This window comes from Silurus aristotelis, assembly GCF_946808225.1.
Source record: "Silurus aristotelis genome assembly, chromosome: 20".
Taxonomy (NCBI): Eukaryota; Metazoa; Chordata; class Actinopteri; order Siluriformes; family Siluridae; genus Silurus; species Silurus aristotelis.
The window spans coordinates 21,614,334-21,636,961 of NC_139593.1; the positions used below are offsets into that span (position 1 = coordinate 21,614,334).

The 22,628-nt window shown below is 38.7% G+C and overlaps 1 protein-coding gene across 1 annotated transcript; it reads right to left on the minus strand.

Annotated features, from left to right (window-relative positions):
- Nucleotides 1-817: 817 nt before the first annotated feature.
- LOC310715479 (uncharacterized protein) lies at nt 818-18,709 on the minus strand. The gene is made up of 16 exons (XM_083521925.1): nt 18,582-18,709; nt 17,534-17,616; nt 17,390-17,419; nt 16,380-16,413; nt 13,742-13,940; nt 7,297-7,443; nt 7,025-7,190; nt 5,743-5,843; nt 5,260-5,445; nt 4,394-4,469; nt 4,046-4,079; nt 3,625-3,823; nt 2,770-2,919; nt 2,410-2,581; nt 1,798-1,898; nt 818-1,243 (listed from the first exon to the last, which is right to left on the minus strand). The coding sequence occupies exons 2-16, from the start codon at nt 17,589-17,591 to the stop codon at nt 1,049-1,051; spliced, it is 1,848 nt and encodes a 615-aa protein (XP_083378051.1). The 5' UTR covers nt 17,592-17,616; nt 18,582-18,709; the 3' UTR covers nt 818-1,048.
- Nucleotides 18,710-22,628: the final 3,919 nt, after the last annotated feature.

A 22,628-nucleotide genomic window follows, 5' to 3' on the forward strand; every position in this document is an offset into this window, starting at 1 on the left:
CTGCACTGGTGGTGCCCTGATCCTGCAGCTGAATCAACTTTAGGAGATGGTCCTGGTGCTTGCTGGACTTTTTTGGGTACCCTTAAGCCTTCTTCACAACAGCTGTACACTGTGCCCACTCTTATATTTGTACAGATTTTTTTTTTTTAAATAACTATGTATCTGACATTTATGTTTATGGCATTTGGCAGACGTCCTTGTCCAAAGTGATTTATATCAATACAGCGGGGCATCAGTGGGGTTAAGGGCCTTGCTTATGGGCCCAGGAGTGTGGCACATTGGTGTGACTGGGATTTGATTGCTTGACCTTCGGATCCGAAGTCCAATACCTTAACCACTAAGCTTCCACCTCCCCCACAAATCTAACATTGTGCTGATGTTATCAATGAATTTGCCACCCGTTACAAAAAATTAATGATTAAAAAGAAGATTTGAAGAAAGTTTCTTAGTACCTTGGAGTCTTGTGACTTTATTATGAAATATTTCTAAATTTGTTTTCTTCTTGATTTGTTTGTGCCAGGTTGGTAGCTCACTGGGCTAGGCAATAAACCTAGTTTTTCCCATTCTGAAAGTATTCTTTTCTAAGATTATTTCCCATGGCCTACTTCTACTTCTCTAGGCATATAGTACTCAATGAGTAAATCTTATTAGTAGTTCATAAAAATGAATTGTAATTTTTAAATGCTTCAGGTTTCCTACGTTATATCTATGGGAGCCAAGTAATATCTGTAAAGAAATATTAAAGATATTTGTGTACCTATTATTATATCACAAAACATGCTTTGTGTACTGGTAAAAATAAGTAGGACTCACAATCTGATTTTGACTGACATTTATTCATTTAATGGCAAAAAGTTACACATGTTCAGTGTGCAGTAGGCATAACTAAGTGACCATCAGCAATCAGAAACTCAAACTAGTTCTGATTTAAGCATAATGTTTTACTTTAATAGCACAAACTTAGTATAGTTATATATATACTGTATATAATAGCTTTAATAGTGCTAAGCTTGTAAATGTTCCTGTTAAAATCAGTTAAAATCAGCCTTCACTCACATTGTTCAGGAGTGTTTTGTTCTGACAATTTTTTGACAAGAGCATCATCAGCAATATTCACAATCTGATCAAGTGCTTTCAGGATCAGAACATCCAGATCATCATCTGTGTCCACCTCCTCATGATAGTTCTTCACAGGGAAAATGTTATTCATTGGAACACCCAGCCGATTACTACACTCTTTCATCTGTTAAAAAAACAAACAAAAAGCATTATGTATTTTTATATTTGTGTGTGCGCATGTATATGTAAAAAAAAGTTTACCACTATGCTCCAAACACTAGAACAAAACAGAGCTTTTGGCAAAACAGGTTCATTCACAAATGATTAAAAGCAAAATGCATTTGTAAACTGAAAAGAACTTCTTATTCGGATGTGGAACATTCTGACAAGCTTTTTTCTGTTCACAGCAGCAACTTAATAAAAATTATATAAAAAAAATGTAAATATGTTACAATTAAATTAAATAGTTTCAGGGGTTTGTCACAATAAATAAATATCAGAAGTTCTTTGAACTTTTTCAAAATCTCCTAAAGATATGATGCAGTGCTGCAAAAAGCCAAACTGGAGTCTATTTGATTTCTCAAAGCCTTTATGATGTACAGGAGTTTCTTTTTTTTAATGATGGCATGTTAAAGGTAATATTCTAAAATGTGGTGTGTTGATTTGATAACAAAAAAAAAATAATTCTATTCATTTTGAATTTGTTTATTTCGACCATAACTATTTCATCCCATTTACTTTTTCCTTGATCTTCTTGCTGGTGTAGACTTTTCTTAAGTCATCTTGAACCAGTGGACAGGCATCATCCACCTTTGTCATGATGATCACTTGAGGCAAATCTGTACAGTAGTAAGAACAAGTTAAAATTATTATAAGATATGAAACGAGTAAATTATTTAGAAAAATGCTATTATTGGAAAAGTATCAAGTGCTGGATGTTAAAACTGTACTTCCTGCAGTGTCTTGCTCTTGTGTCCAATTATGTTAATTGAATTAATCAATGATTACAATTAAACTTCATTCTGAAAGATCCATAAGGTAAGATTATCATTAATGCTGTAGCAGCTATAAGCAGATCTCATTGCAGTCCTCTTTTTTATATACTCTTCCCTGGTGTTATTAATACAAACAGTCCAGCTTTTCATGTTACAGAGAAACCAGAAAGTATTAACTTTTTCTTTTCTAAGGGTCAGAGAGCTGTAAGTTTTACTTCTGACTGTTACAAAGTGCACACACTGGTGACTCCTTCCATGAATGTTAAATAGAAGTTTCTTTGTGAGTTGTTACTTTAGAAACTACAAACTTACGATTTGAATTTATTTCAGGGCTGCTTCTATAGAAAATACTTACTGTACTTTGAAGCTTTCTCACGGATCAGTTTCATCTTTTGAATAACTTCATCCTTCATGAGTGACACTTTGTCTGCTGCCATGACGTAGACTAAGCAGAAAGTTTGATCAGAAATGTTAGGGTTGTCTCTGTAGTTTACGTCGTCCTTTGACACGGGAGTTACAGGATTAAACTGAAAATTAGTGGAAAAAATAAATATTAGTGACAAAAATCGCATTTGGCAGGTTTCTACAGAACTGCAGTTGTACTCTGATATTGACTATTTGGACAATGTTTTAACAGGCAATGTATATTAACATTGTATAGCAAACCATGCTAAAAGTAATCACGTTTTATATTGTAAATATAGACTGTTCTCACATTGTGTCCTTCTTTTAGGCTACCCATTAAAGCTTTAGCAATGTCTCCCACTTGGGCACCATGACCAGCTGCAGGTTCAAGTCCCATGATATCATTGAAGACAAAAGGCAAATAGGAGCCGCCCTTCCCCTTGATATAGTAGGTTATATACTGCAACACAAAGACACAAATTATATATGATTTGTATTGTAATAGTATATATAATGACATTTATTTCCTGCTCATTCTAGCTCGGGGGTAGACAGTTCCATTATATTCACGCCTGCTGATTTGGATTGTTTGCCTTTTATATTAATAAACTATTGCCTGTCCTTTTTTATTTCACAAATAATGACAAAGATGCTCCTCTATCTGGTTACACCTAGCAACGTTAGCGATGAATTGGATTAAAATATTTACATTTTACATTTAATAATTTGATGTTTGATTTAGTTTAAACCAAAGTTTTAGTTAATTCGCAGTCAAAACAATTGTACTTCAGCACCTCGTCACTGTGTGTGTTTGGACCTGGTTGTACTGTTGTGTCCTCCTCCAAACTACACTGGACTACAGAGCTGCATTACGGCAGAGACCAGAGTCCCCAGAGTTTGCTTTTATATCCATTCATTTCTGAACTTTACTGTTACTGTTTTCAAGCAAAATAGAAACATTTTATTAAACAGCATGACATTGGACTGCTCCAGTGTTCATTTAAAATGAGCCCTAGAGCACCATTTTTAAGAGAACTAAAGATTGCTTATCTGGATCACTACTGAGCTTAAATCATCCTTTGTCTGTAATTGTGAAAACGATCTTTGTTTAAATGAAACTGTAGTACATTTGTTTGAAACCAGTGTATAAGGTTAAGGGACTTACAGTTTTTGTGAAACTGGTTCCAGATGTTGAATCAGCCAGAGCCTCACAGGTGATTCGATTTTGGAATACACTATTAACAGAATTTATAAAGCTGGACTTTCCGGCTCCGATTTCACCAATGATCAGAATCCTGACAAACTTAACACCAGGAGAGCTGAGCTGAAAGTTCCTCAGTTTCTCTTCTAAACTGTCTTTCTTCCTAATCACAAACACAAAGTCACAAAAAATGTTACCAAAGAAAAAGACTAATGTAAAAATTAAATTCATGCATAACTGTTCAGTTTAGACATGACAATTTTTGAGGCTGAATAAAAAAAAAAAAAAAAAAAAAAAAAAAAACAGCAAACCCACATAGTTAAATGTTGGTTTAATTGATCAACTGGATGTCGACTTTTCTAATATGGATGTAAATGCAACATACTCCCAAAGCATTTTCCTCCACGGCTTTTCAAATTCTAAAAAAACAAACAAAAGGTTACACCGATTATAGATTTTCATTTATAAAAATATATGAAATAAAGCCATCATAGATGTTACATCTGAAAATGCTAAATGTGCTCCATGGTTTTAGTCAAGTCACATCACTTACTTGTGAAGTAGACATTCAGTTCAATTCAGTTGTAGTTGTATAGCACATTTGTTCATTGATAAATATTTATCCCTAACACATTCCTGCCCCAAACTAACTTCCATACAAGCATAAAATTAAAATATTAAACATCATCTAAAAGACATAAGGCTAAAAAGTCTTATTGCTCACTAAACTTACCTGGAACTGGAGAAGGTTCATCTGCAGGTTTGAACTTTTCCGTTATATTTAATCCACTGAATCGAGATGAACACTCCTGATGATACAAACAAAAACATATTCCAAAAATAAATTCCTACAGCTTTCATTCTTATTTTTATGTTCCACACTTCACACTGTTATTATAAGTAGAGAGGTTTTAACACCTCACAAGGTTATGGTAATGAATGAATATGTGGTAATGAATATGCACGATATTGTTATCGCTGACACTTAAAGATATCGTGAATAATTATAGATCCAAATGTAAAATTTACTGCTACTGACTGCTAGTGGAAGAAGACATGTTAGACATGTGGATGGAAAGTGTCAGCCATACACGGGAACACGTGTAACATGTTCCTCATCTTCACGACAACCATCCAGTGCAGTTCAGGGAAATAAAGATTAACTGCTGTTTTTACTGCTCTTTTCCGTGTTAAACACCAAATAAAACTAGTTTTTAACTCTTATTTCCATTTGACATGTAGCTTGTTTCAACGTAGTTTAAGAATGACCTAGAACTTCACTAGCTATGGAAGACCAGAAGAGATACCAGGAATTGATTGTAAGTGTTTGTTGATATTTTAGAGTTGTTTTATTTTGCTATTGAATATATTTAAAAACAAATAAAAAAAAATGATGGAAGTACTTTTTTTTTATTTAAAATAATTAAAATTGTTTGTAGGAAGAAAACGCTGAAGTTGGTTTGTTTTTACCGTGATAATACTGTATACTGTGTACTGTGTGTATCTATATACACACACACACACACAAATATATTTGTACTTCATAAGCCACACAGTGTTATATTAATGTCCCTGAGGCTTTGAGATCTAAATCCTTACCTCGGATTCGTCAACATGGTAAGAGGGTCTTTTTTTCACTGTGTCACAGGCGATGTTCACAATTTGATCAAGTGCCTTGAGTATCAGAGCGTCCATGTCATCATTTGTGTCCATCTCCTCATGGTAGTTTTTGACTGGGAAAATGTGATTCATTGGGACACCAACCAGATTCCTACACACTTCCATCTGGAAAAATACAAACATATATAGCAACTGATGCTAAAGGCCAGTGAAGGCTTTCCATAATTGTTTTACTCACTGCTGCATGTGATTTACAGAAGAAGGCCAAACAAACTACCTGCCAAACTCCTTTAAAAACTGTGTACCTAAAAGAATTGCTTTTTTGCAGGCACAGGGTGGTCACACCAAATACAGATTTGTTTATCAAAATTAACATTCTATTTTTTAAAGCATTCTTACTTTATAACATTTTCACACATGCCAAAACCTTTTACAAAGCACTGTACATAACCAGACAGTTACCTTTTCCTTGATTTTCTTGCTGGTATAGATTTTCTTTAAATCGCCATGAACCAGTGAGCATGCTGCATCCGGTTTTGTCATAATGATTACTTGTGGTATGTCTAAATGATAAAACATTTGCAATCAATGCAACATAAACAACTTTCTATGGAAACCTTATTGGCAGTATTTTAGTTTGCACTGACTGCTATATTCAGTTAAGATTATATAACGACTGCACCAATATATATTTAGATGTCGGGCCTACTGCAAAATACAAACATGTTTATTTTGAGTGCATTTCTAAACAAATGTTTGAGTCTGAAATTAATGCATGCAGAAACTGTCATTAAAGAATAGAGAATAGATTCTCTGGAACAGTGGGACCCAACCCCCGGGCCGTGGACTGGCCCCGGTCCGTGGGTCAATTGGTACCAGGCCGCACTGAAAGAATACATAACTTACATTATTTCCATTTATTTATTATCTGATTCTGAACGATGTTTTGCTTTGGATATTTACAGGATTCTCTCCAACACATCTGGGGTTAGTGTCACTCTTGATGCATGTCAAGTTGCCTTGTTCACATGTCTTACCTCCATCCACTACCTTCTTAAAGGGGCTCCGTCCGCTAACACATAATACATTACCGCTAAATTGAAACCACCAAGTGAGCAAAATGAACAAAAGAAACAACACAGTGAGTTCACGTTTATTATTATATTTAGAAAATACCAGTTATTAATGCCTGTCGTATCATTTTATTTTATTGTTTTAATCCGCCACACCTTAAAAGCCGGTTCGTGAAAGTATTGTCTGACATTAAACCAGTCGGTGAAATTATTGTCTGACATAATCCGGTCCGTGGCGCAAAGAAGGTTGAGGACCGCTGCTCTTGAATCTTCTATTGAAGAATATTTTTGAATGAAAGAAATTTTAGTTTTGCCATGAAACTCCACTGTGGTGATTGACTTGATGCCGCAGACTATCAGGCGAGCACCTACATTTTCACAGGAGCTGCCACCCATCTCCCCCACAAATAAATAAATAAATGTTATTAAAATATTTATTTATTTGGGAGATGGGTGGCAGCTCCTGTTTTGTTGGGGTTACGCTCACTTTACCTTTTGCAGTAGTAAAAAGTAGATGTTTGTTTGAACATGCTTAATAGGTTTTAGACTTGCTCAGAAGAAGCATAAACATAACTTGAGTAAACAAAATCAAACTAAATCTCAGAGCGGAAATCTTACCACACTGATATTTTCTATATTTAAGACAAAATTATAGTTGATATTTTTCTTACTCAGTTTTGTAGCCGCCTCACGTATTTTTCTCATTTTATTAATGATGTCCTGTGACATCAGCGATACAGTAGATGCTCCCATAACATTGACCAGGCAGGAGGTTTGATCCTGAAGACTTGGGTTACTTCTGTAGCCAGGGTTATTTATAGCAGAGGCATGCTCAAACTAAATGCATGCCATAGAGGAAAAAAAAAAACAACAACCCATAAATCACCTAATATGTGAACAGTGGTTAAAAATGCAAGGTATAATCAATAATAATTTTTCTCACATTGTATCCTTCTTGAAGAAAGCCACTTAAGGATTTGATGATGTCCTTTGAATGTGCACCAGCTTCACCTTCTTCAAATCCCATGACATCATTAAAAACAAAAGGCAGAGTGGAACCATCATTTCCTTCAATGTAAAAGGTTGTATACTGTAAGACAAATTCAAAGGTATTAAATATATGTTCTAGAAAGTATTCACCAAGTGGAAATTTTTGTTTTGTTTTGCTGGATTTCAGACAGGCCTAAATTTGTTCTCCTGCAATAATCTTTCTCATTCAGAAGAAAAGAGTGGAGGGGAAAATGGTACATATGCAAAGTTCATAGAGACATATCTGAGACACAGCAGATCAATTCAGGAGCTATTGTCTAGTGGTGAATACTTTTTGATAAATAATTATAAAGTATAATATGTAACATTTAATTTAGCTTCTGTTTTCAATTTAATGTTTCTATACAGCTAAATTTTGTTGTTTTATTTAGCAACTTGTTTTATATAAAGTAATAAAAAAAATAAAAAATTTTATATACAGTGGAACCCGGTTATGTCGATGTCCTAGGGGGTCGCCAAAAAGCATCGAGGTAACCGATGATCGAGATAAACGAAAATCAAAATGGCGGCAGTATATTAACGTGCTTGAAATTTCTTTATGTACATGATGTGTGTTAATAAATGAGAATGTGCATGCACGTGTTTTTGAAGGTTTTTTTACACAACAGCGTTGCCGCGATTTGTTTGATGAAGGCATGCTATAAAAATACATACAGTACATGTTTATCTGTCAGGAATCCACCTGCCATGCCCCCTTCGGCGCCCCCTTGTGTCAGGTGCTTTCTCGCCCGCTTTCTCTGAAGCTCCCGGCTTCAATCGCGCACATATGGTGCTCGTTTATCATCATCACCAGCTCCTATTTAAACTTCCACACTCTCACCCTCCTTTATTGTTGGTATATGTTGGTTCAAGGCGATCGTTGTTATCGCTCATGTGTATCCCGGTACGTGTCTTCCCACCGGCACTCTCTCACCGGCTGCTCTTTGCTTCCCAAACCGCATCAAAACCACTTCAAAAACGTCGACTTAATAGGGTTGTCGAGGTAACAGAGGGCGAGATAACCGGGTTCCACTGTATATGTGTGTGTGTGTGTGTGTGTGTGTGTGTGTGTGTGTGTGTGTGTGTGTGTGTGTGTATATATATATATATATAGCAATCAGTGGGTACGGAAAGTATTCAGACCCCCTTCAATTTTTCACTCTTTGTTATATTGCAGCCATTTGCTAAAATAATTTAAGTTCATTCTTCTTCCTCATGAATGTACACACAGCTCCCCATACTGACAGAAAAACACAGAACTGTTGACATTGTTGCAGATTTATTAAAAAAGAAAAACTGAAATATTACATGGTCCTAAGTATTCAGACCCTTTACTGTGACACTCATATATTTAACTCAGGTGCTTTCCATTTTTTCTGATCATCCTTGAGATGGTTCTACACCTTCATTTGAGTCCAGCTGTGTTTGATTATACTGATTGGACTTGATTAGGAAAGCCACACACCTGTCTATATAAGACCTTCCAGATCACAATGCATGTCAGAGCAAATGAGAATCATGAGGTCAAAGGAACTGCCTGAAGAGCTCAGAGACAGAATTGTGGCAAGGGACAGATCTGGCCAAGGTTACAAAAATATTTCTGCTGCACTTAAGGTTCCTAAAAGCACAGTGGCCTCCATAATCCTCAAATGGAAGACGTTTGGGACGACCAGAACCCTTCTTAGAGCTGGCCGTCCGGCCAAACTGAGCTATCGGGGGAGAAGAGCCTTGGTGAGAGAGGTAAAGAAGAACCGAAAGATCACTGTGGCTGAGCTCCAGAGATGCAGTCAGGAGATGGGAGAAAGTTGTTGAAAGTCAACCATCACTGCAGCCCTCCACCAGTTGGGGCTTTATGGCAGAGTGGCCCGACGGAAGCCTCTCCTCAGTGTAAGACACATGAAAGCCCGCATGGAGTTTGCTAAAAAACACCTGAAGGACTCCAAGATGGTGAGAAATAAGATTCTCTGGTCTGATGAGACCAAAATAGAACTTTTTGGCCTTAATTCTAAATGGTATGTGTGGAGAAAACCAGGCACTGCTCATCACCTGTCCAATACAGTCCCAACAGTAAAGCATGGTGGTGGCAGCATCATGCTGTGGGGGTGTTTTTCAGCTGCAGGGACAGGACGACTGGTTGCAATCGAGGGAAAGATGAATGCGGCCAAGTACAGGGATATCCTGGACAAAAACCTTCTCCAGAGTGCTCTGGACCTCAGACTGGGCCGAAGGTTTACCTTCCAACAAGACAATGACCCTAAGCACACAGCTAAAATAACGAAGGAGTGGCTTCACAACAACTCCGTGACTGTTCTTGAATGGCCCAGCCAAAAACCCTGACTTAAACCCAATTGAGCATCTCTGGGGAGACCTAAGAATGGCTGTCCACCAACGTTTACCATCCAACCTGACAGAACTGGAGAGGATCTGCAAGGAGGAATGGCAGAGGATCCCCAAATCCAGGTGTGAAAGACTTGTTGCATCTTTCCCAAAAAGAGTCCTGGCTGTATTAGATCAAAAGGGGGCTTCTACTAAATACTGAGCAAAGGGTCTGAATACTTAGGACCATGTGATATTTCAGTTTTTCTTTTTTAATAAATCTGCAACAATGTCAACAATTCTGTGTTTTTCTGTCAGTATGGGGAGCTGTGTGTACATTCATGAGGAAGAAGAATGAACTTAATTGATTTTAGCAAATGGCTGCAATATAACAAAGAGTGAAAAATTGAAGGGGGTCTGAATACTTTCCGTACCCACTGTATATATATATATATATATATATATATATATATATATATATATATATATATATATATATATATATATAGTGTATATATTGAAAAGGTTCAATATAAACCAAAGTGTTTATATGATTTAAATGTAATTGTATAATTAACATGTCCCAAATCCTTTTAGAAATTCTAAACATTTTTACAATGTTTATTTAAGCTTTTTACTATACATTTCCTTTTAACGTTTAGAATAATTATTGTATATGTAAATGTTTAATGCTAAATATATACTTCACATTTGGCCACCCCGAGTTTAGTGTCACAGACAAAAGACAACTGCAAGTTTAAATGTGTAAACTATGAATTAACAATTTCAGAATTTGAAAAAATATATAATAAAGTTTAAATTTATTTTTTTTATATATTTTTATTTATTTATTTTAAAGTAATTAACCCAGCCATTAGGGGGGCACAAGCCAGTGCACTCTTAGTGCCGGTCCCAAGCCCGGGTAAATAGGGAGGGTTGCGTTAGGAAGGGCATCCAGCGTAAAAACATGTGCCAAATCGAACATGCGGATCACAAATGAGAATTTCATACCGGATCGGTCGAGGCCCGGGTTAACAACGACCGCCACAGGTATCATTAGCCGACAGGGTACCAGTGAAAATTGGGCTACTGTTGGCCGAAGGAGGAGAAGGAGAGGAGGAAGACGCCTACAGAGTCGGCAGGAAAAGGAGCAGTGTAGGAGAGTAGAGGTTCGGGTTGGTACTTTAAATGTTGGTACTATGACTGGTAAAGGGAGAGAGGTAGCTGATATGATGGAGAGGAGAAAGGTAGATATGCTGTGTGTTCAGGAGACCAAGTGGAAAGGGAGTAAGGCCAGAAACATTGGAGGTGGGTTTAAACTGTTTCATGGTGTGGATGGAAAGAGAAATGGTGTAGGGGTGATTCTGAAGGAAGAGTACAGTAAGAGTGTAGTGGAGGTGAAGAGAGTTTCTGATAGGGTGATGATCGTGAAGGTGGAGGTTGAAGGGATGATGATAAATGTCATCAGTGCCTATGCTCCACAAGTTGGCTGTGAGATGGAGGAGAAGGAAAGATTCTGGAGTGAATTAGATGAAGTGGTAGATGGTGTACCTAGGAAAGAACGATTGGTGATTGGGGCAGACTTTAATGGGCATGTAGGTGAAGGGAACAGAGGTGATGAGGAGGTGATGGGTAGGTATGGTTTTAAGGAGAGGAATGTGGAAGGGCAGATGGTGGTAGATTTTGCTAAAAGGATGGAAATGGCAGTGGTGAACACGTATTTTAAGAAGAAGGAGGATCATAGGGTGACGTATAAGAGTGGAGGAAGGTGCACACAGGTGGATTATGTTCTGTGTAGGAGATGCAACCTGAAGGAGATTGGAGACTGTAAGGTGTTGGCGGGGGACAGTGTAGCTAGACAGCATCGGATGGTGGTCTGTAGGATGGTTTTGGAGGCGAAGAAGAAGAGGAGGAAAGTAAGGATTGAAAGAAGAATAAGATGGTGGAAACTGAAGGAGGAAGAGTGTAGTGTGAGGTTCAGGGAAGAGGTCAGACAGGGGCTTGGTGGTGGTGAAGAGGTGCCGGATGACTGGGCAACTACTGCAGGAGTGATGAGGGAGGCAGCTAGAAAAGTACTTGGTGTGACATCTGGAAATAGAAAGCAAGACAAGGAGAAGTGGTGGTGGAATGAGGAAGTGCAGGAGAGCATTAGGGGAAAGAGGTTGGCAAAACAGAAGTGGGATCGACAGAGTGATGAGAAAAGTAGGCAGGAGTACAAGGAGATGCGGCAGCGGGTAAAAAGGGATGTGGCGAAAGCCAAGGAAAAGGCATATGAGGAGCTGTATAAGAGGTTGGACACTAAGGAAGGAGAAAAGGATTTATACCGATTGGCCAGGCAGAGGGACCGAGCTGGGAAGGATGTACTGCAAGTTAGAGCAATAAAGGATGGAGAGGGAAATGTGTTGACAAATGAGGAGAGTGTGTTGAGAAGATGGAGGAAGTATTTTGAGCAGCTGATGAATGAGTAAAATCAGAGAGAGAGAAGGTTGGAGGATGTGGAGTTGGTGAAGCAGGATGTAGATAGGATTAGTTAGGAGGAAGTGAGAGCAGCGATTAAGTGGATGAAGAATGGAAAGTCGGTTGGACCAGATGACATACCGGTAGAAGCGTGGAGATATTTAGGAGAGATGGCAGTGGAGTTTTTAACCAGATTGTTTAACAGGATTCTGGAAGGGGAGAAAATGCCTGAGGAATGGAGAAGGAGTGTGCTGGTACCGATCTTTAAGCATAAGGGAGATGTGCAGACCTGCAGTAACTACAGGGGAATTAAGTTGATCAGTCACACCATGAAGTTATGGGAAAGAGTAGTGGAAGTCAGGCTGAGAGAAGAGGTGACCATCTGTGAGCAACAGTATGGTTTCATGGCGAGGAAGAGCACCACAGATGCCTTATTTGCTTTGAGGATGTTGATGGAGAAGTATAGAGAAGGACAGAAGGAGCTGCATTGTGTATTTGTGGATTTAGAGAAAGCGTACGACAGGGTGCCGAGAGAGGAGTTGTGGTAATGTATGAGGAAGTCAGGTGTGTCAGAGAAGTATGTGAGGGTGGTGCAGGACATGTATGAGGACAGTGTGACGGCAGTGAAGTGTGCAGTAGGTACGACAGACTGGTTCAGGGTGAAGGTTGGACTGCATCAAGGATCGGCCCTGAGCCCTTTCCTGTTTGCAGTGGTGATGGACAGGTTGACGGACGAGGTCAGACAGGAGTCTCCCTGGACTATGATGTTTGCAGATGATATTGTGATTTGTGGTGAGAGTAGAGAGCAGGTTGAGAAGAGCCTGGAGAGGTGGAGATATGCGCTTGAGAGAAGGGGAATGAAAGTCAGTAGGAGTAAGACAGAGTACATGTGTGTGAATGAGAGGGAGGGCAGTGGAGTGATGCGGTTGCAGGGAGAAGAGGTGGAGAAGGTGGAGGAGTTCAGGTATCTGGGGTCAACAGTGCAAAGTAATGGAGAGTGTGTTAGAGAAGTAAAGAAAAGAGTGCAGGCAGGGTGGAGTGGGTGGAGAAGAGTGACTGGAGTGATTTGTGATAGTAGGGTATCTGCAAGAATGAAAGGGAAAGTTTATAGGACTGTGGTGAGACCTGCGATGTTGTATGGATTAGAGACAGTGGCATTGAGTAAAAGACAGGAGGTGGAGCTGGAGGTAGCAGAGCTGAAGATGTTAAGGTTTTCGTTGGGAGTGACGAGGATGAACAAGATTAGAAATGAGTTTATTAGAGGGACAGCACATGTAGGATGTTTTGGTGACAAGGTGAGGGAGGCGAGATTGAGATGGTTTGGACATGTGCAGAGAAGGGACATGAATTATATTGGTAGAAAAATGCTGAAGATGGAGCCACCAAGTAGGAGGAAAAGAGGAAGGCCAAGGAGGAGGTTCATGGATGTGGTGAGGAAAGACATGCAGGTAGTTGGTGTGAAAGAGGCAGATGTAGAGGACAGGGTGGTATGGAGACGGATGATCCGCTGTGGTGACCCCTAATGGGAGCAGCCGAAAGAAGAAGAAGAAGAAGATTTATTTTAAAGTAATTAGTACAATATTTACATTTTTTGTGAAACTTGTTCCACCAACTCCATCAGTAAGAGCCTGACTTGTAATTCGGTTTTGGAAAGCATTATTGACCGAGTTTATGAAGCTGGATTTTCCTGCTCCAACGTCGCCAACAAGCAGAATCCTCACAAACTGAACATTTGGGTGGTTGATCCTTAAGTTCCTCAGTTTCTGTTTAAGTTCATCTTGTTGTCTAAATAAATAAATAAATACACATAATTAATGTAAAACAAAATTGTAAACATGCAGGCAGGTTTTTGCAGTGTAAATACAGCCAGTAAGCAGGCATGTAGATAAATCTATAGCAGTCCCTATTCTAAAAATGAATTAAACAGCAGAATGAAGTTTGCATCTGATCACCCAGACAAAGTATTTTAAAATCAAATACAACCAGTCTATGTATGAAAGAAAAAAAAATCTGTATTCTATTAGCATGAAATATGTGTAGTACTAAATAATGGAGTGTATGGGTAGGTGTATATAAACTGTATGTAACTAATTCGGTTGGACTGCAGTCCGTTCCTGCCACTGGTAATACAGTATTTGCCCAAAACTTGATAATCTACTGTATTCATCCATACTAATCAGACTCCTTTCATTTCCTTGTGCACTAGGATATCATTTCTACTTTCTACTACACTGCTGCCACAGTCTGGAGATCTTTCAGAGGTACCTCCAGATTATTTGTATTTAGAGATTCTTTCATTAAATTGTCATCTCTACAACACTAATTCTAAAAACATTGGGGTACTGTGTTAAATATAAAGAAAAAAATAATACAATGTTTTTCCCCATTTTAGAGCAACAAATGCTTCCATCCAGAAAACATTTAAAGGGAAGGCCTTGCAAGTCCAGGTGCACGTGTAAGCAGAAGCATGGAAAGTGAATGGGGGCTAATGCTAGGCTAAAGGCTAACCCTAACTGGCCTGCTCTACCATCCATCGTGATAGCAATTGATTGCTCCCTGGACAATAATTTGTACTACATCAGACACCAGCAAGCTACACGGCATGAGTTCAGACGCAGCTGCATCTTTTTTACAAAGACGTGGCTGAGCAACAGAGTTTCAGAAGCTGGCATTCAGCTGGACGGGCTATCCGCGTTTCGTGCAGACAGAAATGCAGCACTGTGCGGTAAGACTCACAGCTTCGGACTGTGTGTTTACATCAACACAAAATGGTGTAAGAACTCTGCCCTCGTCTACACCTACTGCTCACCGCTGGTGAAGTCCAGGGTTGAGATGTAGACCCTTTTATTTATTCTGGGAATTCACCACCATTATCATACTTGCAGTATACATTCCATCTTACGCTAATGCCAGGGAGGTGCTCTGTGTATGGGTACATACCTGGTGAAGCCTCACTCCATCTCGGCTACCCAGACCACATCTCTGTCATGCTGATCCCAGCATACAGACCCTCCCAACAGGCGTTCAAGACCATTCCGAAAGCAGTTTTCAGGACTGCTTTGATTGTACTAACTGTATCCCGTACAAAGATAATGAAAAGCTGGCAAATGTTCATGAACAGACTTTAATGTTGACTTGGCAGAGCCCTGTAAACAATATCAGAAATGCTCCTAGGGTGTTGTAGTTCAATGCGTTTGCTTGGCACTGATATACTATTTAGTTGCAAGATGTTTGACAGGTGGTTGCTATTGTATTCCAGTTGGTTGGTTGAAGGCTAGTGGATGGTAGCTTGGTAAAAGAAAGGAACAGCCACCCATTTGAGATCAGTGGTGAACCAAGTAGGGGGCATGGACAGTTTCTGATGACTGTTACATAAACACCCTGGTAAAGGAGGATTATCAAAATCTGTTCCACCTTGGATGACTGAGAATTCAAACACCCTCTAAGACACCTGGTTTGGGAACACCCCCAATCAGGACAGACCAACAGCACCAATCAGGACAGGCTGGTACAATAAGATAAGTAGCCCCCCTCCCTGACCCGCTGTCTATCTACAACAGATGGGACTGGACCAAGGCAGGAAGATGCTTATGGTCTACACTGGCCCTTTATAGAAAAGATGTCACCCCTTGTTCTATGGCATTGCTTCCTGATTTGTTATTGTTGGAGGTTGTAACTGCTTTGCTGTGTCTGACAAAGGCAGCTAATGAGTTTCTCAACATGATATTCCAAAACATACAGACAGAAGCACACATAAATACCTAAGAGGAACACACAGGCTTATTCTGAAATGGTCTTCTATGAGCCCTGATCTAAATCCAATTCAGCAGATATGGAAAGAGTTGAAACATGGGGTCTGGGGAAGACACTCTTCAATTCTGATACACCTGAAGTATTTTGCTCATGAACAGTGGCACAGACTCCCTGTAGACAGAGTCTCACTGAAAGATATAGAATAGCTGCAGTGATTGCCTCCAAAGGTTGTGTAACAAAACGCTGCTACTTTTAAAACAAACAAACAAATAAATAAATAAAAAAGAACAAGCTAATTATTCACGAGAACTTGGATCCTGGGATCTTTGCCAAATACTAACATTTTATCTGTATAAACCATCTTAATTAAGTTACTTATTTATTTCATTATTTAATAAATAAATTAGAAAAAAACAACTATAAACCTATTATTCTCAATTCCCTTTTCTTCAACAAAACCTAAGCGCTTACCCCCAAGGCATTGTCCTCCATGGTTGATCAAATTCTGAAAAATAAATAATATACAGTATTATTGCTATTTACTTAACTTGTATATTTCTGTGTAATCACAACATTTTAAGCACTGCTCATATGCAGTAAATATTAGCTGTACTTTGTGACATTTATTTAAACATGGTTTTGCACTGTTATTTTTAATATATAAAAATGTCTGCATTTATGTCTTTGACTTAAAAAAATAAAATATAGGAGTATATCTAGGTATATAAAATCTATAAGAAAGCAAACACAATCTTCTTGTACACTGCCAGGCAGCACTTTGTCTTTAAATCACTACTGTGAAAATTCCAAATAAAACCCATATTCTATTAATTTACACAAATTTGTTTTCTACAGGTTTATCAGATTTCTAAATAAAATGCTAGAATAGCAGTAAGTGTTTGCTACAATATCAACTGGTTTTAGCAGCTTGGCAAATGATCTACATTAACCACACGTTTATTGTAAAAGTTGAAATTATGTATCGGTAGTGATAAGCTTAGACCCCAGTGGTCCCCTCTTTCTGTCCTTTGTTTCATTCCTTTCATATTTGTTTTCTTTTTTGTCTAGATTGGCCTTATTATCTCGGATTCTAATGGCGTAACATATATGGCAGAGCAGTTTCAAATATGTTCTAAACCATATCCTGTTGTACCAGCCAAATATTATGGATACATGTTTTTGCTGTAATATATATATTCTTTATTTGAATAAACCTTAATGGAAGCTTGATCTTCTGACTCCTGTAATCATAGTCAAAAGTGTCTATTAAACATTGTCTAGAATTAAAAAGTAATCAGGGAGAAAATAAAGCAAAGGAGGAAATGTAAAAGCTAGCGGCTTGATTTGGCCTTTAACCTGCAATATGTTGTGGCAGTGACCCTACTCAAGAGCATTTATACTGAAGCAATCCCCCAAGTAACAAAGGAAGCAATGCACATTCCTGGCAGATCCAAACTCTACAGACTCTACAGCTAACTCACCTTTAGAAGCTGGAGGACTGTCGTCTGAGTCTGAGGATCCAAAAAGTCAAAAATTTAAAAGTTTGAACAACAATGCAAAAGTTTGAATATTAAAAACTCAGGAATTAAATAAAAATAAGTGTACAATAACTGTAGTTGAATTACCACAGGAACGTCGAGTGTCACCCAAAAGGTCACGAATAAAGTTGAATATTCCTGCCATGTCCCCTTCTTCTGTTCAGATCCACCTGGAGATGGTTATTTCATGTTAAATTGGTAAAGAGTGAACAGAATGGACTAAAGCTCTGTATTCTAATATTCTGAACATGGTTCATTTTGAAAGTGTGTGTGTGTGTGTGTGTGTGTGTGTGTGTGTGTGTGTGTGTGTGTGTGCGATATAATATTTACAGTTTTAGTAATAAAAAATTAGGACCTCATTCACATGCAAATTTATTCTTAAAATGGTCACAAAATTGACAATGGACCCAAACTACGAGGCAAACTCGGACCCAGCCTGAGGCGAGCTCTGACGTAGGGTGAACTCATTCGCCTTATAAGGCAGCAACACTTTGTTAAAGCTCCTCTGGCACCAATAACAGCCTCAAGTCTTTTTTGAGTATAATACTACAAGCTTAGCACACCTATTTTTTGGGCAGTTTTTTTTCTTCTTCTATGCAGAACCTCTCAAGCTCCATCAGGTTGGATAGAAAGCGTCAGTGCACAGCCATTTTCAGATCTCTCCAGAGATGTTCAATCAGGTTAAGGTCTGGGTTCTGGGCCACTCAAGAACATTCACGGAGTTGTCCTGTAGCCATTTCTTTGTTATCTTTGCTGAGTGCTTAGGGTTATTTTCCTGTTGGAAGTTGAACAGTCACCCCAGTCTGATGTATTAAATCCTTTTCTCTGTCTATACCCACTCCATTGGTGAAGTCATTTTCTTACCACTGCTATGCTGATAGCACTTAACTCATTTTTTCTTTCCCTCCCTCAGATTTTACCGCTTCCTCTCAGATCTGGAAATACCTCACAGACATATATTTAATTAAATACAGAAGAAAGAGAGTGAGTGTTAAACTGTCACTGTGCCTCATCACTCCTGCCTGTTACGTTCTATATATAAAAGTTTTCTGCCCCCTTTTCATGAAATCAATAACAGAAAAAAAAATATTAAAATTTAAGTGTCTGACATAGAAGAATGAGGGTTTGTACTTACCAGGTGAAGTTAAATGTTTTCTTTGCCTAAATGTTATTTCTTTTGGACTATCTGATGGTTTATGCTTGTCTAGAGTGTGGTAAGACTCCACTGAGTTGTTTGTCTTCCTCCACACTAAGCACCGCCCCTGCAGCCAGTCTCAGAAAGTCAAAAGGAAACTGAAAATCATTTTAATACTGTAAAAATACTGCAAATAAAACTTGATAAAAGTATGCACACCTGAAAGTAGATATTATTATATCTAGCAAATCATTTATAATCAGTTTGTTGTTTTTTCAGGTAAAATTTTGGTGCCTCTTTCAAATTGCCTCTTATAGCATTTTGGAGCTGAACCTTCTCAGCTGTCTGCATATGCCAGCATCATACCATCTTCAACATCATAGAAAAAAATACTTGTAATATTTGCTTTTGGTGAATGATAACAAATCTCCAAAGCCTTGCTTTTGCAATTCTTTGCAGAATATTGAATTTTCTTTTATTCATTTTTTTTATTTTTTATTTTTTTATAAACTGTTATCAGTATAGTTTCACTTTCTGTTTACTGAAAGTCAGGTGATTTCCAAGAACACTGCATTGTACCAGCAGTTCAACTGTTGTTAATATTCATGCGTTTGTGTTTAGTGGGTGTGGTCTTTTCAAGTCAAGTCAAGTTTATTTGTATAGCGCTTTTCACAACAGACATTGTCTCAAAGCAGCTTTACAGAAATCAACAGTGAAGGTGAATGGTGTGTGTTTATCCCTGATGAGCAGCCGTGGCGACTGTGGCAAGGAAAAACTCCCTTAGATGTTATGAGGAAGAAACCTTGAGAGGAACCAGACTCAAAAGGGAACCCATCCTCATTTGGGGGACATCAAGAGTTTGATCATAAATCTTTCAACAATACAGAACACTGGAGAGAGAGAACTAACATGAGTACTGGAGTATAAGATTATAAGTGAATGTTTTTTCTACAGTCTTTGGTATAAAACTAGGAGCAACATCTGTGATCATCACAGATCCAGCAACAGCTTCTCTATGCCAGAGTCTTTAAACACTCCAGGAGGTCCAATGTCAAAACTCCACACATGTAGTGGGATCCAATTGACACTGGTACGTCTCTAGATGGTTCGGATGTTTGCGAGTTCGGCATCTACTTCTTTAAAGTCCATAATCTTCACGAGGTGGGAGGTGACTGGAGCTGGCCAAACCTCAGGAAGCCTCGGGATGGGGAGAGAAAGAGAAGCAGTGGAGAGGAATTAGCGTAGCTGCTGTTCATGATATTAACAGCACAAGTTGATAATGTGCATGTGATCAGATGTTCTGGAGCACGAGGTTATGATGTGAGACGTATGTTATGTGTAGGATTTGCTAAAAAGATACGTTTTGTAAGACTTTTGCTTGATCCTGACCAAAAGGTCGGCCCTCCCCGAGAACACAGCATGGATGCCCGAGAGTGCAGGGAGGCAACAAGGACATCAAAAGAACTCTTTACGACACAACACGTTTCCTCCAGGACTCACGGCAGGGGACCAAGACCCTGCAACACCCTCTCGAGAACCAGAACTTTATCTGGAATACAGTAGGCGCACCGGAGAGCTACCCTTGGTCTTTAAACACCACATCTCCATACAAATGGTAGATCTGCAGACAAATGTCTGACCCCTCTACCCCCCCTTTTCTTGTTACATTCTCAAACACAGGACATTCTACAACACACCAGATGATTATGTGTAAGAAAGGTCATATCACATGTAAATAACGACGGAAAATGTTCGATTCATTTCATTACAAAGGTTTTATCGCGACTGGTACACAGGTCCCATTCCCACAGCAATAGAACAAATAATAAAAAAAGGTTTAATTGAGTCAAGGGGCGTGTGCCCCACTACAAATGTATACAGGCGAGGCGCCTCCCACAGGTCTGTAAGAACCAATCAATGCAAACTTCCATTGCTAAATAATGTTTACATAATGCTTACTCTATCTGGGTTTTTAAGGAGAACTGACCAACAATTCAGGGAATCTGTAAACAGATCTCCTGCACGATTACTGTGTGTCGTCTTGTACCAGGTATGAAAGGTTTTATATTTCCTGTTTAAATGTAAATACTATTGGTTTGTATTTATCCTATATTTTATTTGAACTATGAATTGGCTTTGAATTGTGATTTTCTTACCTGATTAATAAATTATGTTTGATTTTATTCTGTGTTGCTCATAAATGTTGACACTGAAAGTAATAACGTTGTGTTGTGTATTTCGTCGTCTTGATGGAGTGTAGCTGTCGGTTGGAAGGAATCTCCGTAGACGCAGTTATTTCGTGTAAATAATGATTTTTATTCAGCACAGAAATATAGCATCTTTACAGGCCTTCCGGTCAAGCCTGGAGTCAGCACGCTCTGATTCAAAGTCTGACTCCCGATCCATGGCTGCACACTCATTATATATTCTGATCATTCTCTGGGTCCGCCTCTTAATGCATAACAGATGTATATGAGCCTACTGTGCAATAATGTTTATCTTAAAGAGAAACCTGTCTTTGTCCAGATTTAATATATCTCAAATGTACCAGCGCTAACTTTCCCAGACCATTCATCTTAACATACAGTGAGAACGGGTCAGAGGTCTTTTCCCAAGAGGATGTGCATCCTGGATCATATTCTATACTTCGGCTTATACTGATTTAAAGACGACCATCCGTTTCATTTTCTCAGTCACGGCTCATAAGATAAGCACTATGGGCCTTTCATACATTTGGCTTAAAGGAAAACATCTGGCCAGATGGTTCAGTAATTAACTTTGGCCGTTTCAGGACACCATTTGTAGAATTGTATGAGTTAAGGCTTTTAGATATTACACATTTAAGATACTATACGTTTAAGACACTACAGTTGCATCCGTAGTTACCGTATGGCTGAAATCAGGCTAGGAAACGGCCTAAATCCCAGTCAGATAGTGAATAATACATCAGCTGAGGATTTGAGAGATACGACTAGCACTTGGCGTTAGTTTAAGTGTACTTAGAAGCGTGGAGGCTAACAATATGTATTTCCAAAATAATTATTGTAATAATTAAGTGTCACCTCTAAGGGGACTAAATAAAGTATGTTTAAAGTTGAGCACGCAGAGAGCGGCCGCTTAAGCGTATAGTCCAACCTCTGGCAGCGAGCAATACTGATTCGCTTATGACCGTTGACCAGTATATTAATTATAGGGCCCATACTAGGATCATGTGCGACTATGAGAACCGAATGAACGAGTGTAATGCCATAGCTTAATCAGAATAACTAAACAAACATCCATCCAAAGTATACTATTAGTAAAATAACAACCTATGCAAATATTTATTATGTTTTATCTAATTGGAGTCAGATAAGAGGTCAATAACCAAAAATTAAGAAATACATTAATCTAAATCTTATTATCTAATGTGAAAGGAAAGACTAGAAGGCGCGAGAATCCTTCGCCACGCCTCTGGAAACCGCTGTTGGACCAGTGGGTGGTTCCCCACCTTACAGTTTTTAATCTACACTTAAACTGGGTGAGTGTGTCTGAGCCCCGAACACTGTCAGGAAGACTATTCCAGAGTGTAGGAGCTAAATGTGAAAATGATCTACCGCCTTTAGTGGACTTTGCTATTCTGGGACTTTGCTATTCTAGGTCTTTTTTACTGTCTTCAACACTGTTAAACAAAAGCCTCACTAAAATCTTTTTTTGTAAATTAGCTTTTCTGTTTAGAGGGACAGTGCATGTAGGACGTTTTGGAGACAAGGTGAGGGAGGTGTGATTGAGATGGTTTGGACATGTGCAGAGGAGGGACATCACATGATGTTCTGTGTGCGGTACTGGTTACTCGCAGTTGCAGCTAGTACTTGTGTAAACTCAGGAAATGCTGATTTCATGATAAAAAGGGTTAAATCAAGAGAGATCAAGTGCCTAATGTTCACTGTGCTGTAAAAATGTTCGAAATTTTGAACATGTGAGAAGCAGCACTATGTAGCCATGCTAAAGATGCAAAGCACCAGTCTGCTGTTGTAGCTGCATGGTTGACCATTACCAACCCGAGCA

Bases quoted from the DNA above. Each gene is read 5' to 3' on its own strand.
- LOC310715479 (XM_083521925.1), bottom strand. From the start codon at position 17,591: ATGGCAGGAATATTCAACTTTATTCGTGACCTTTTGGGTGACACTCGA. The intron at 17,420-17,533 runs GTAATTCAACTA...TTGGATCCTCAG, and splicing joins TGACACTCGACGTTCCTGTG to ACTCAGACGACAGTCCTCCA. The intron at 16,414-17,389 runs GTGAGTTAGCTG...TTTATTTTTCAG, and splicing joins CAGTCCTCCAGCTTCTAAAG to AATTTGATCAACCATGGAGG.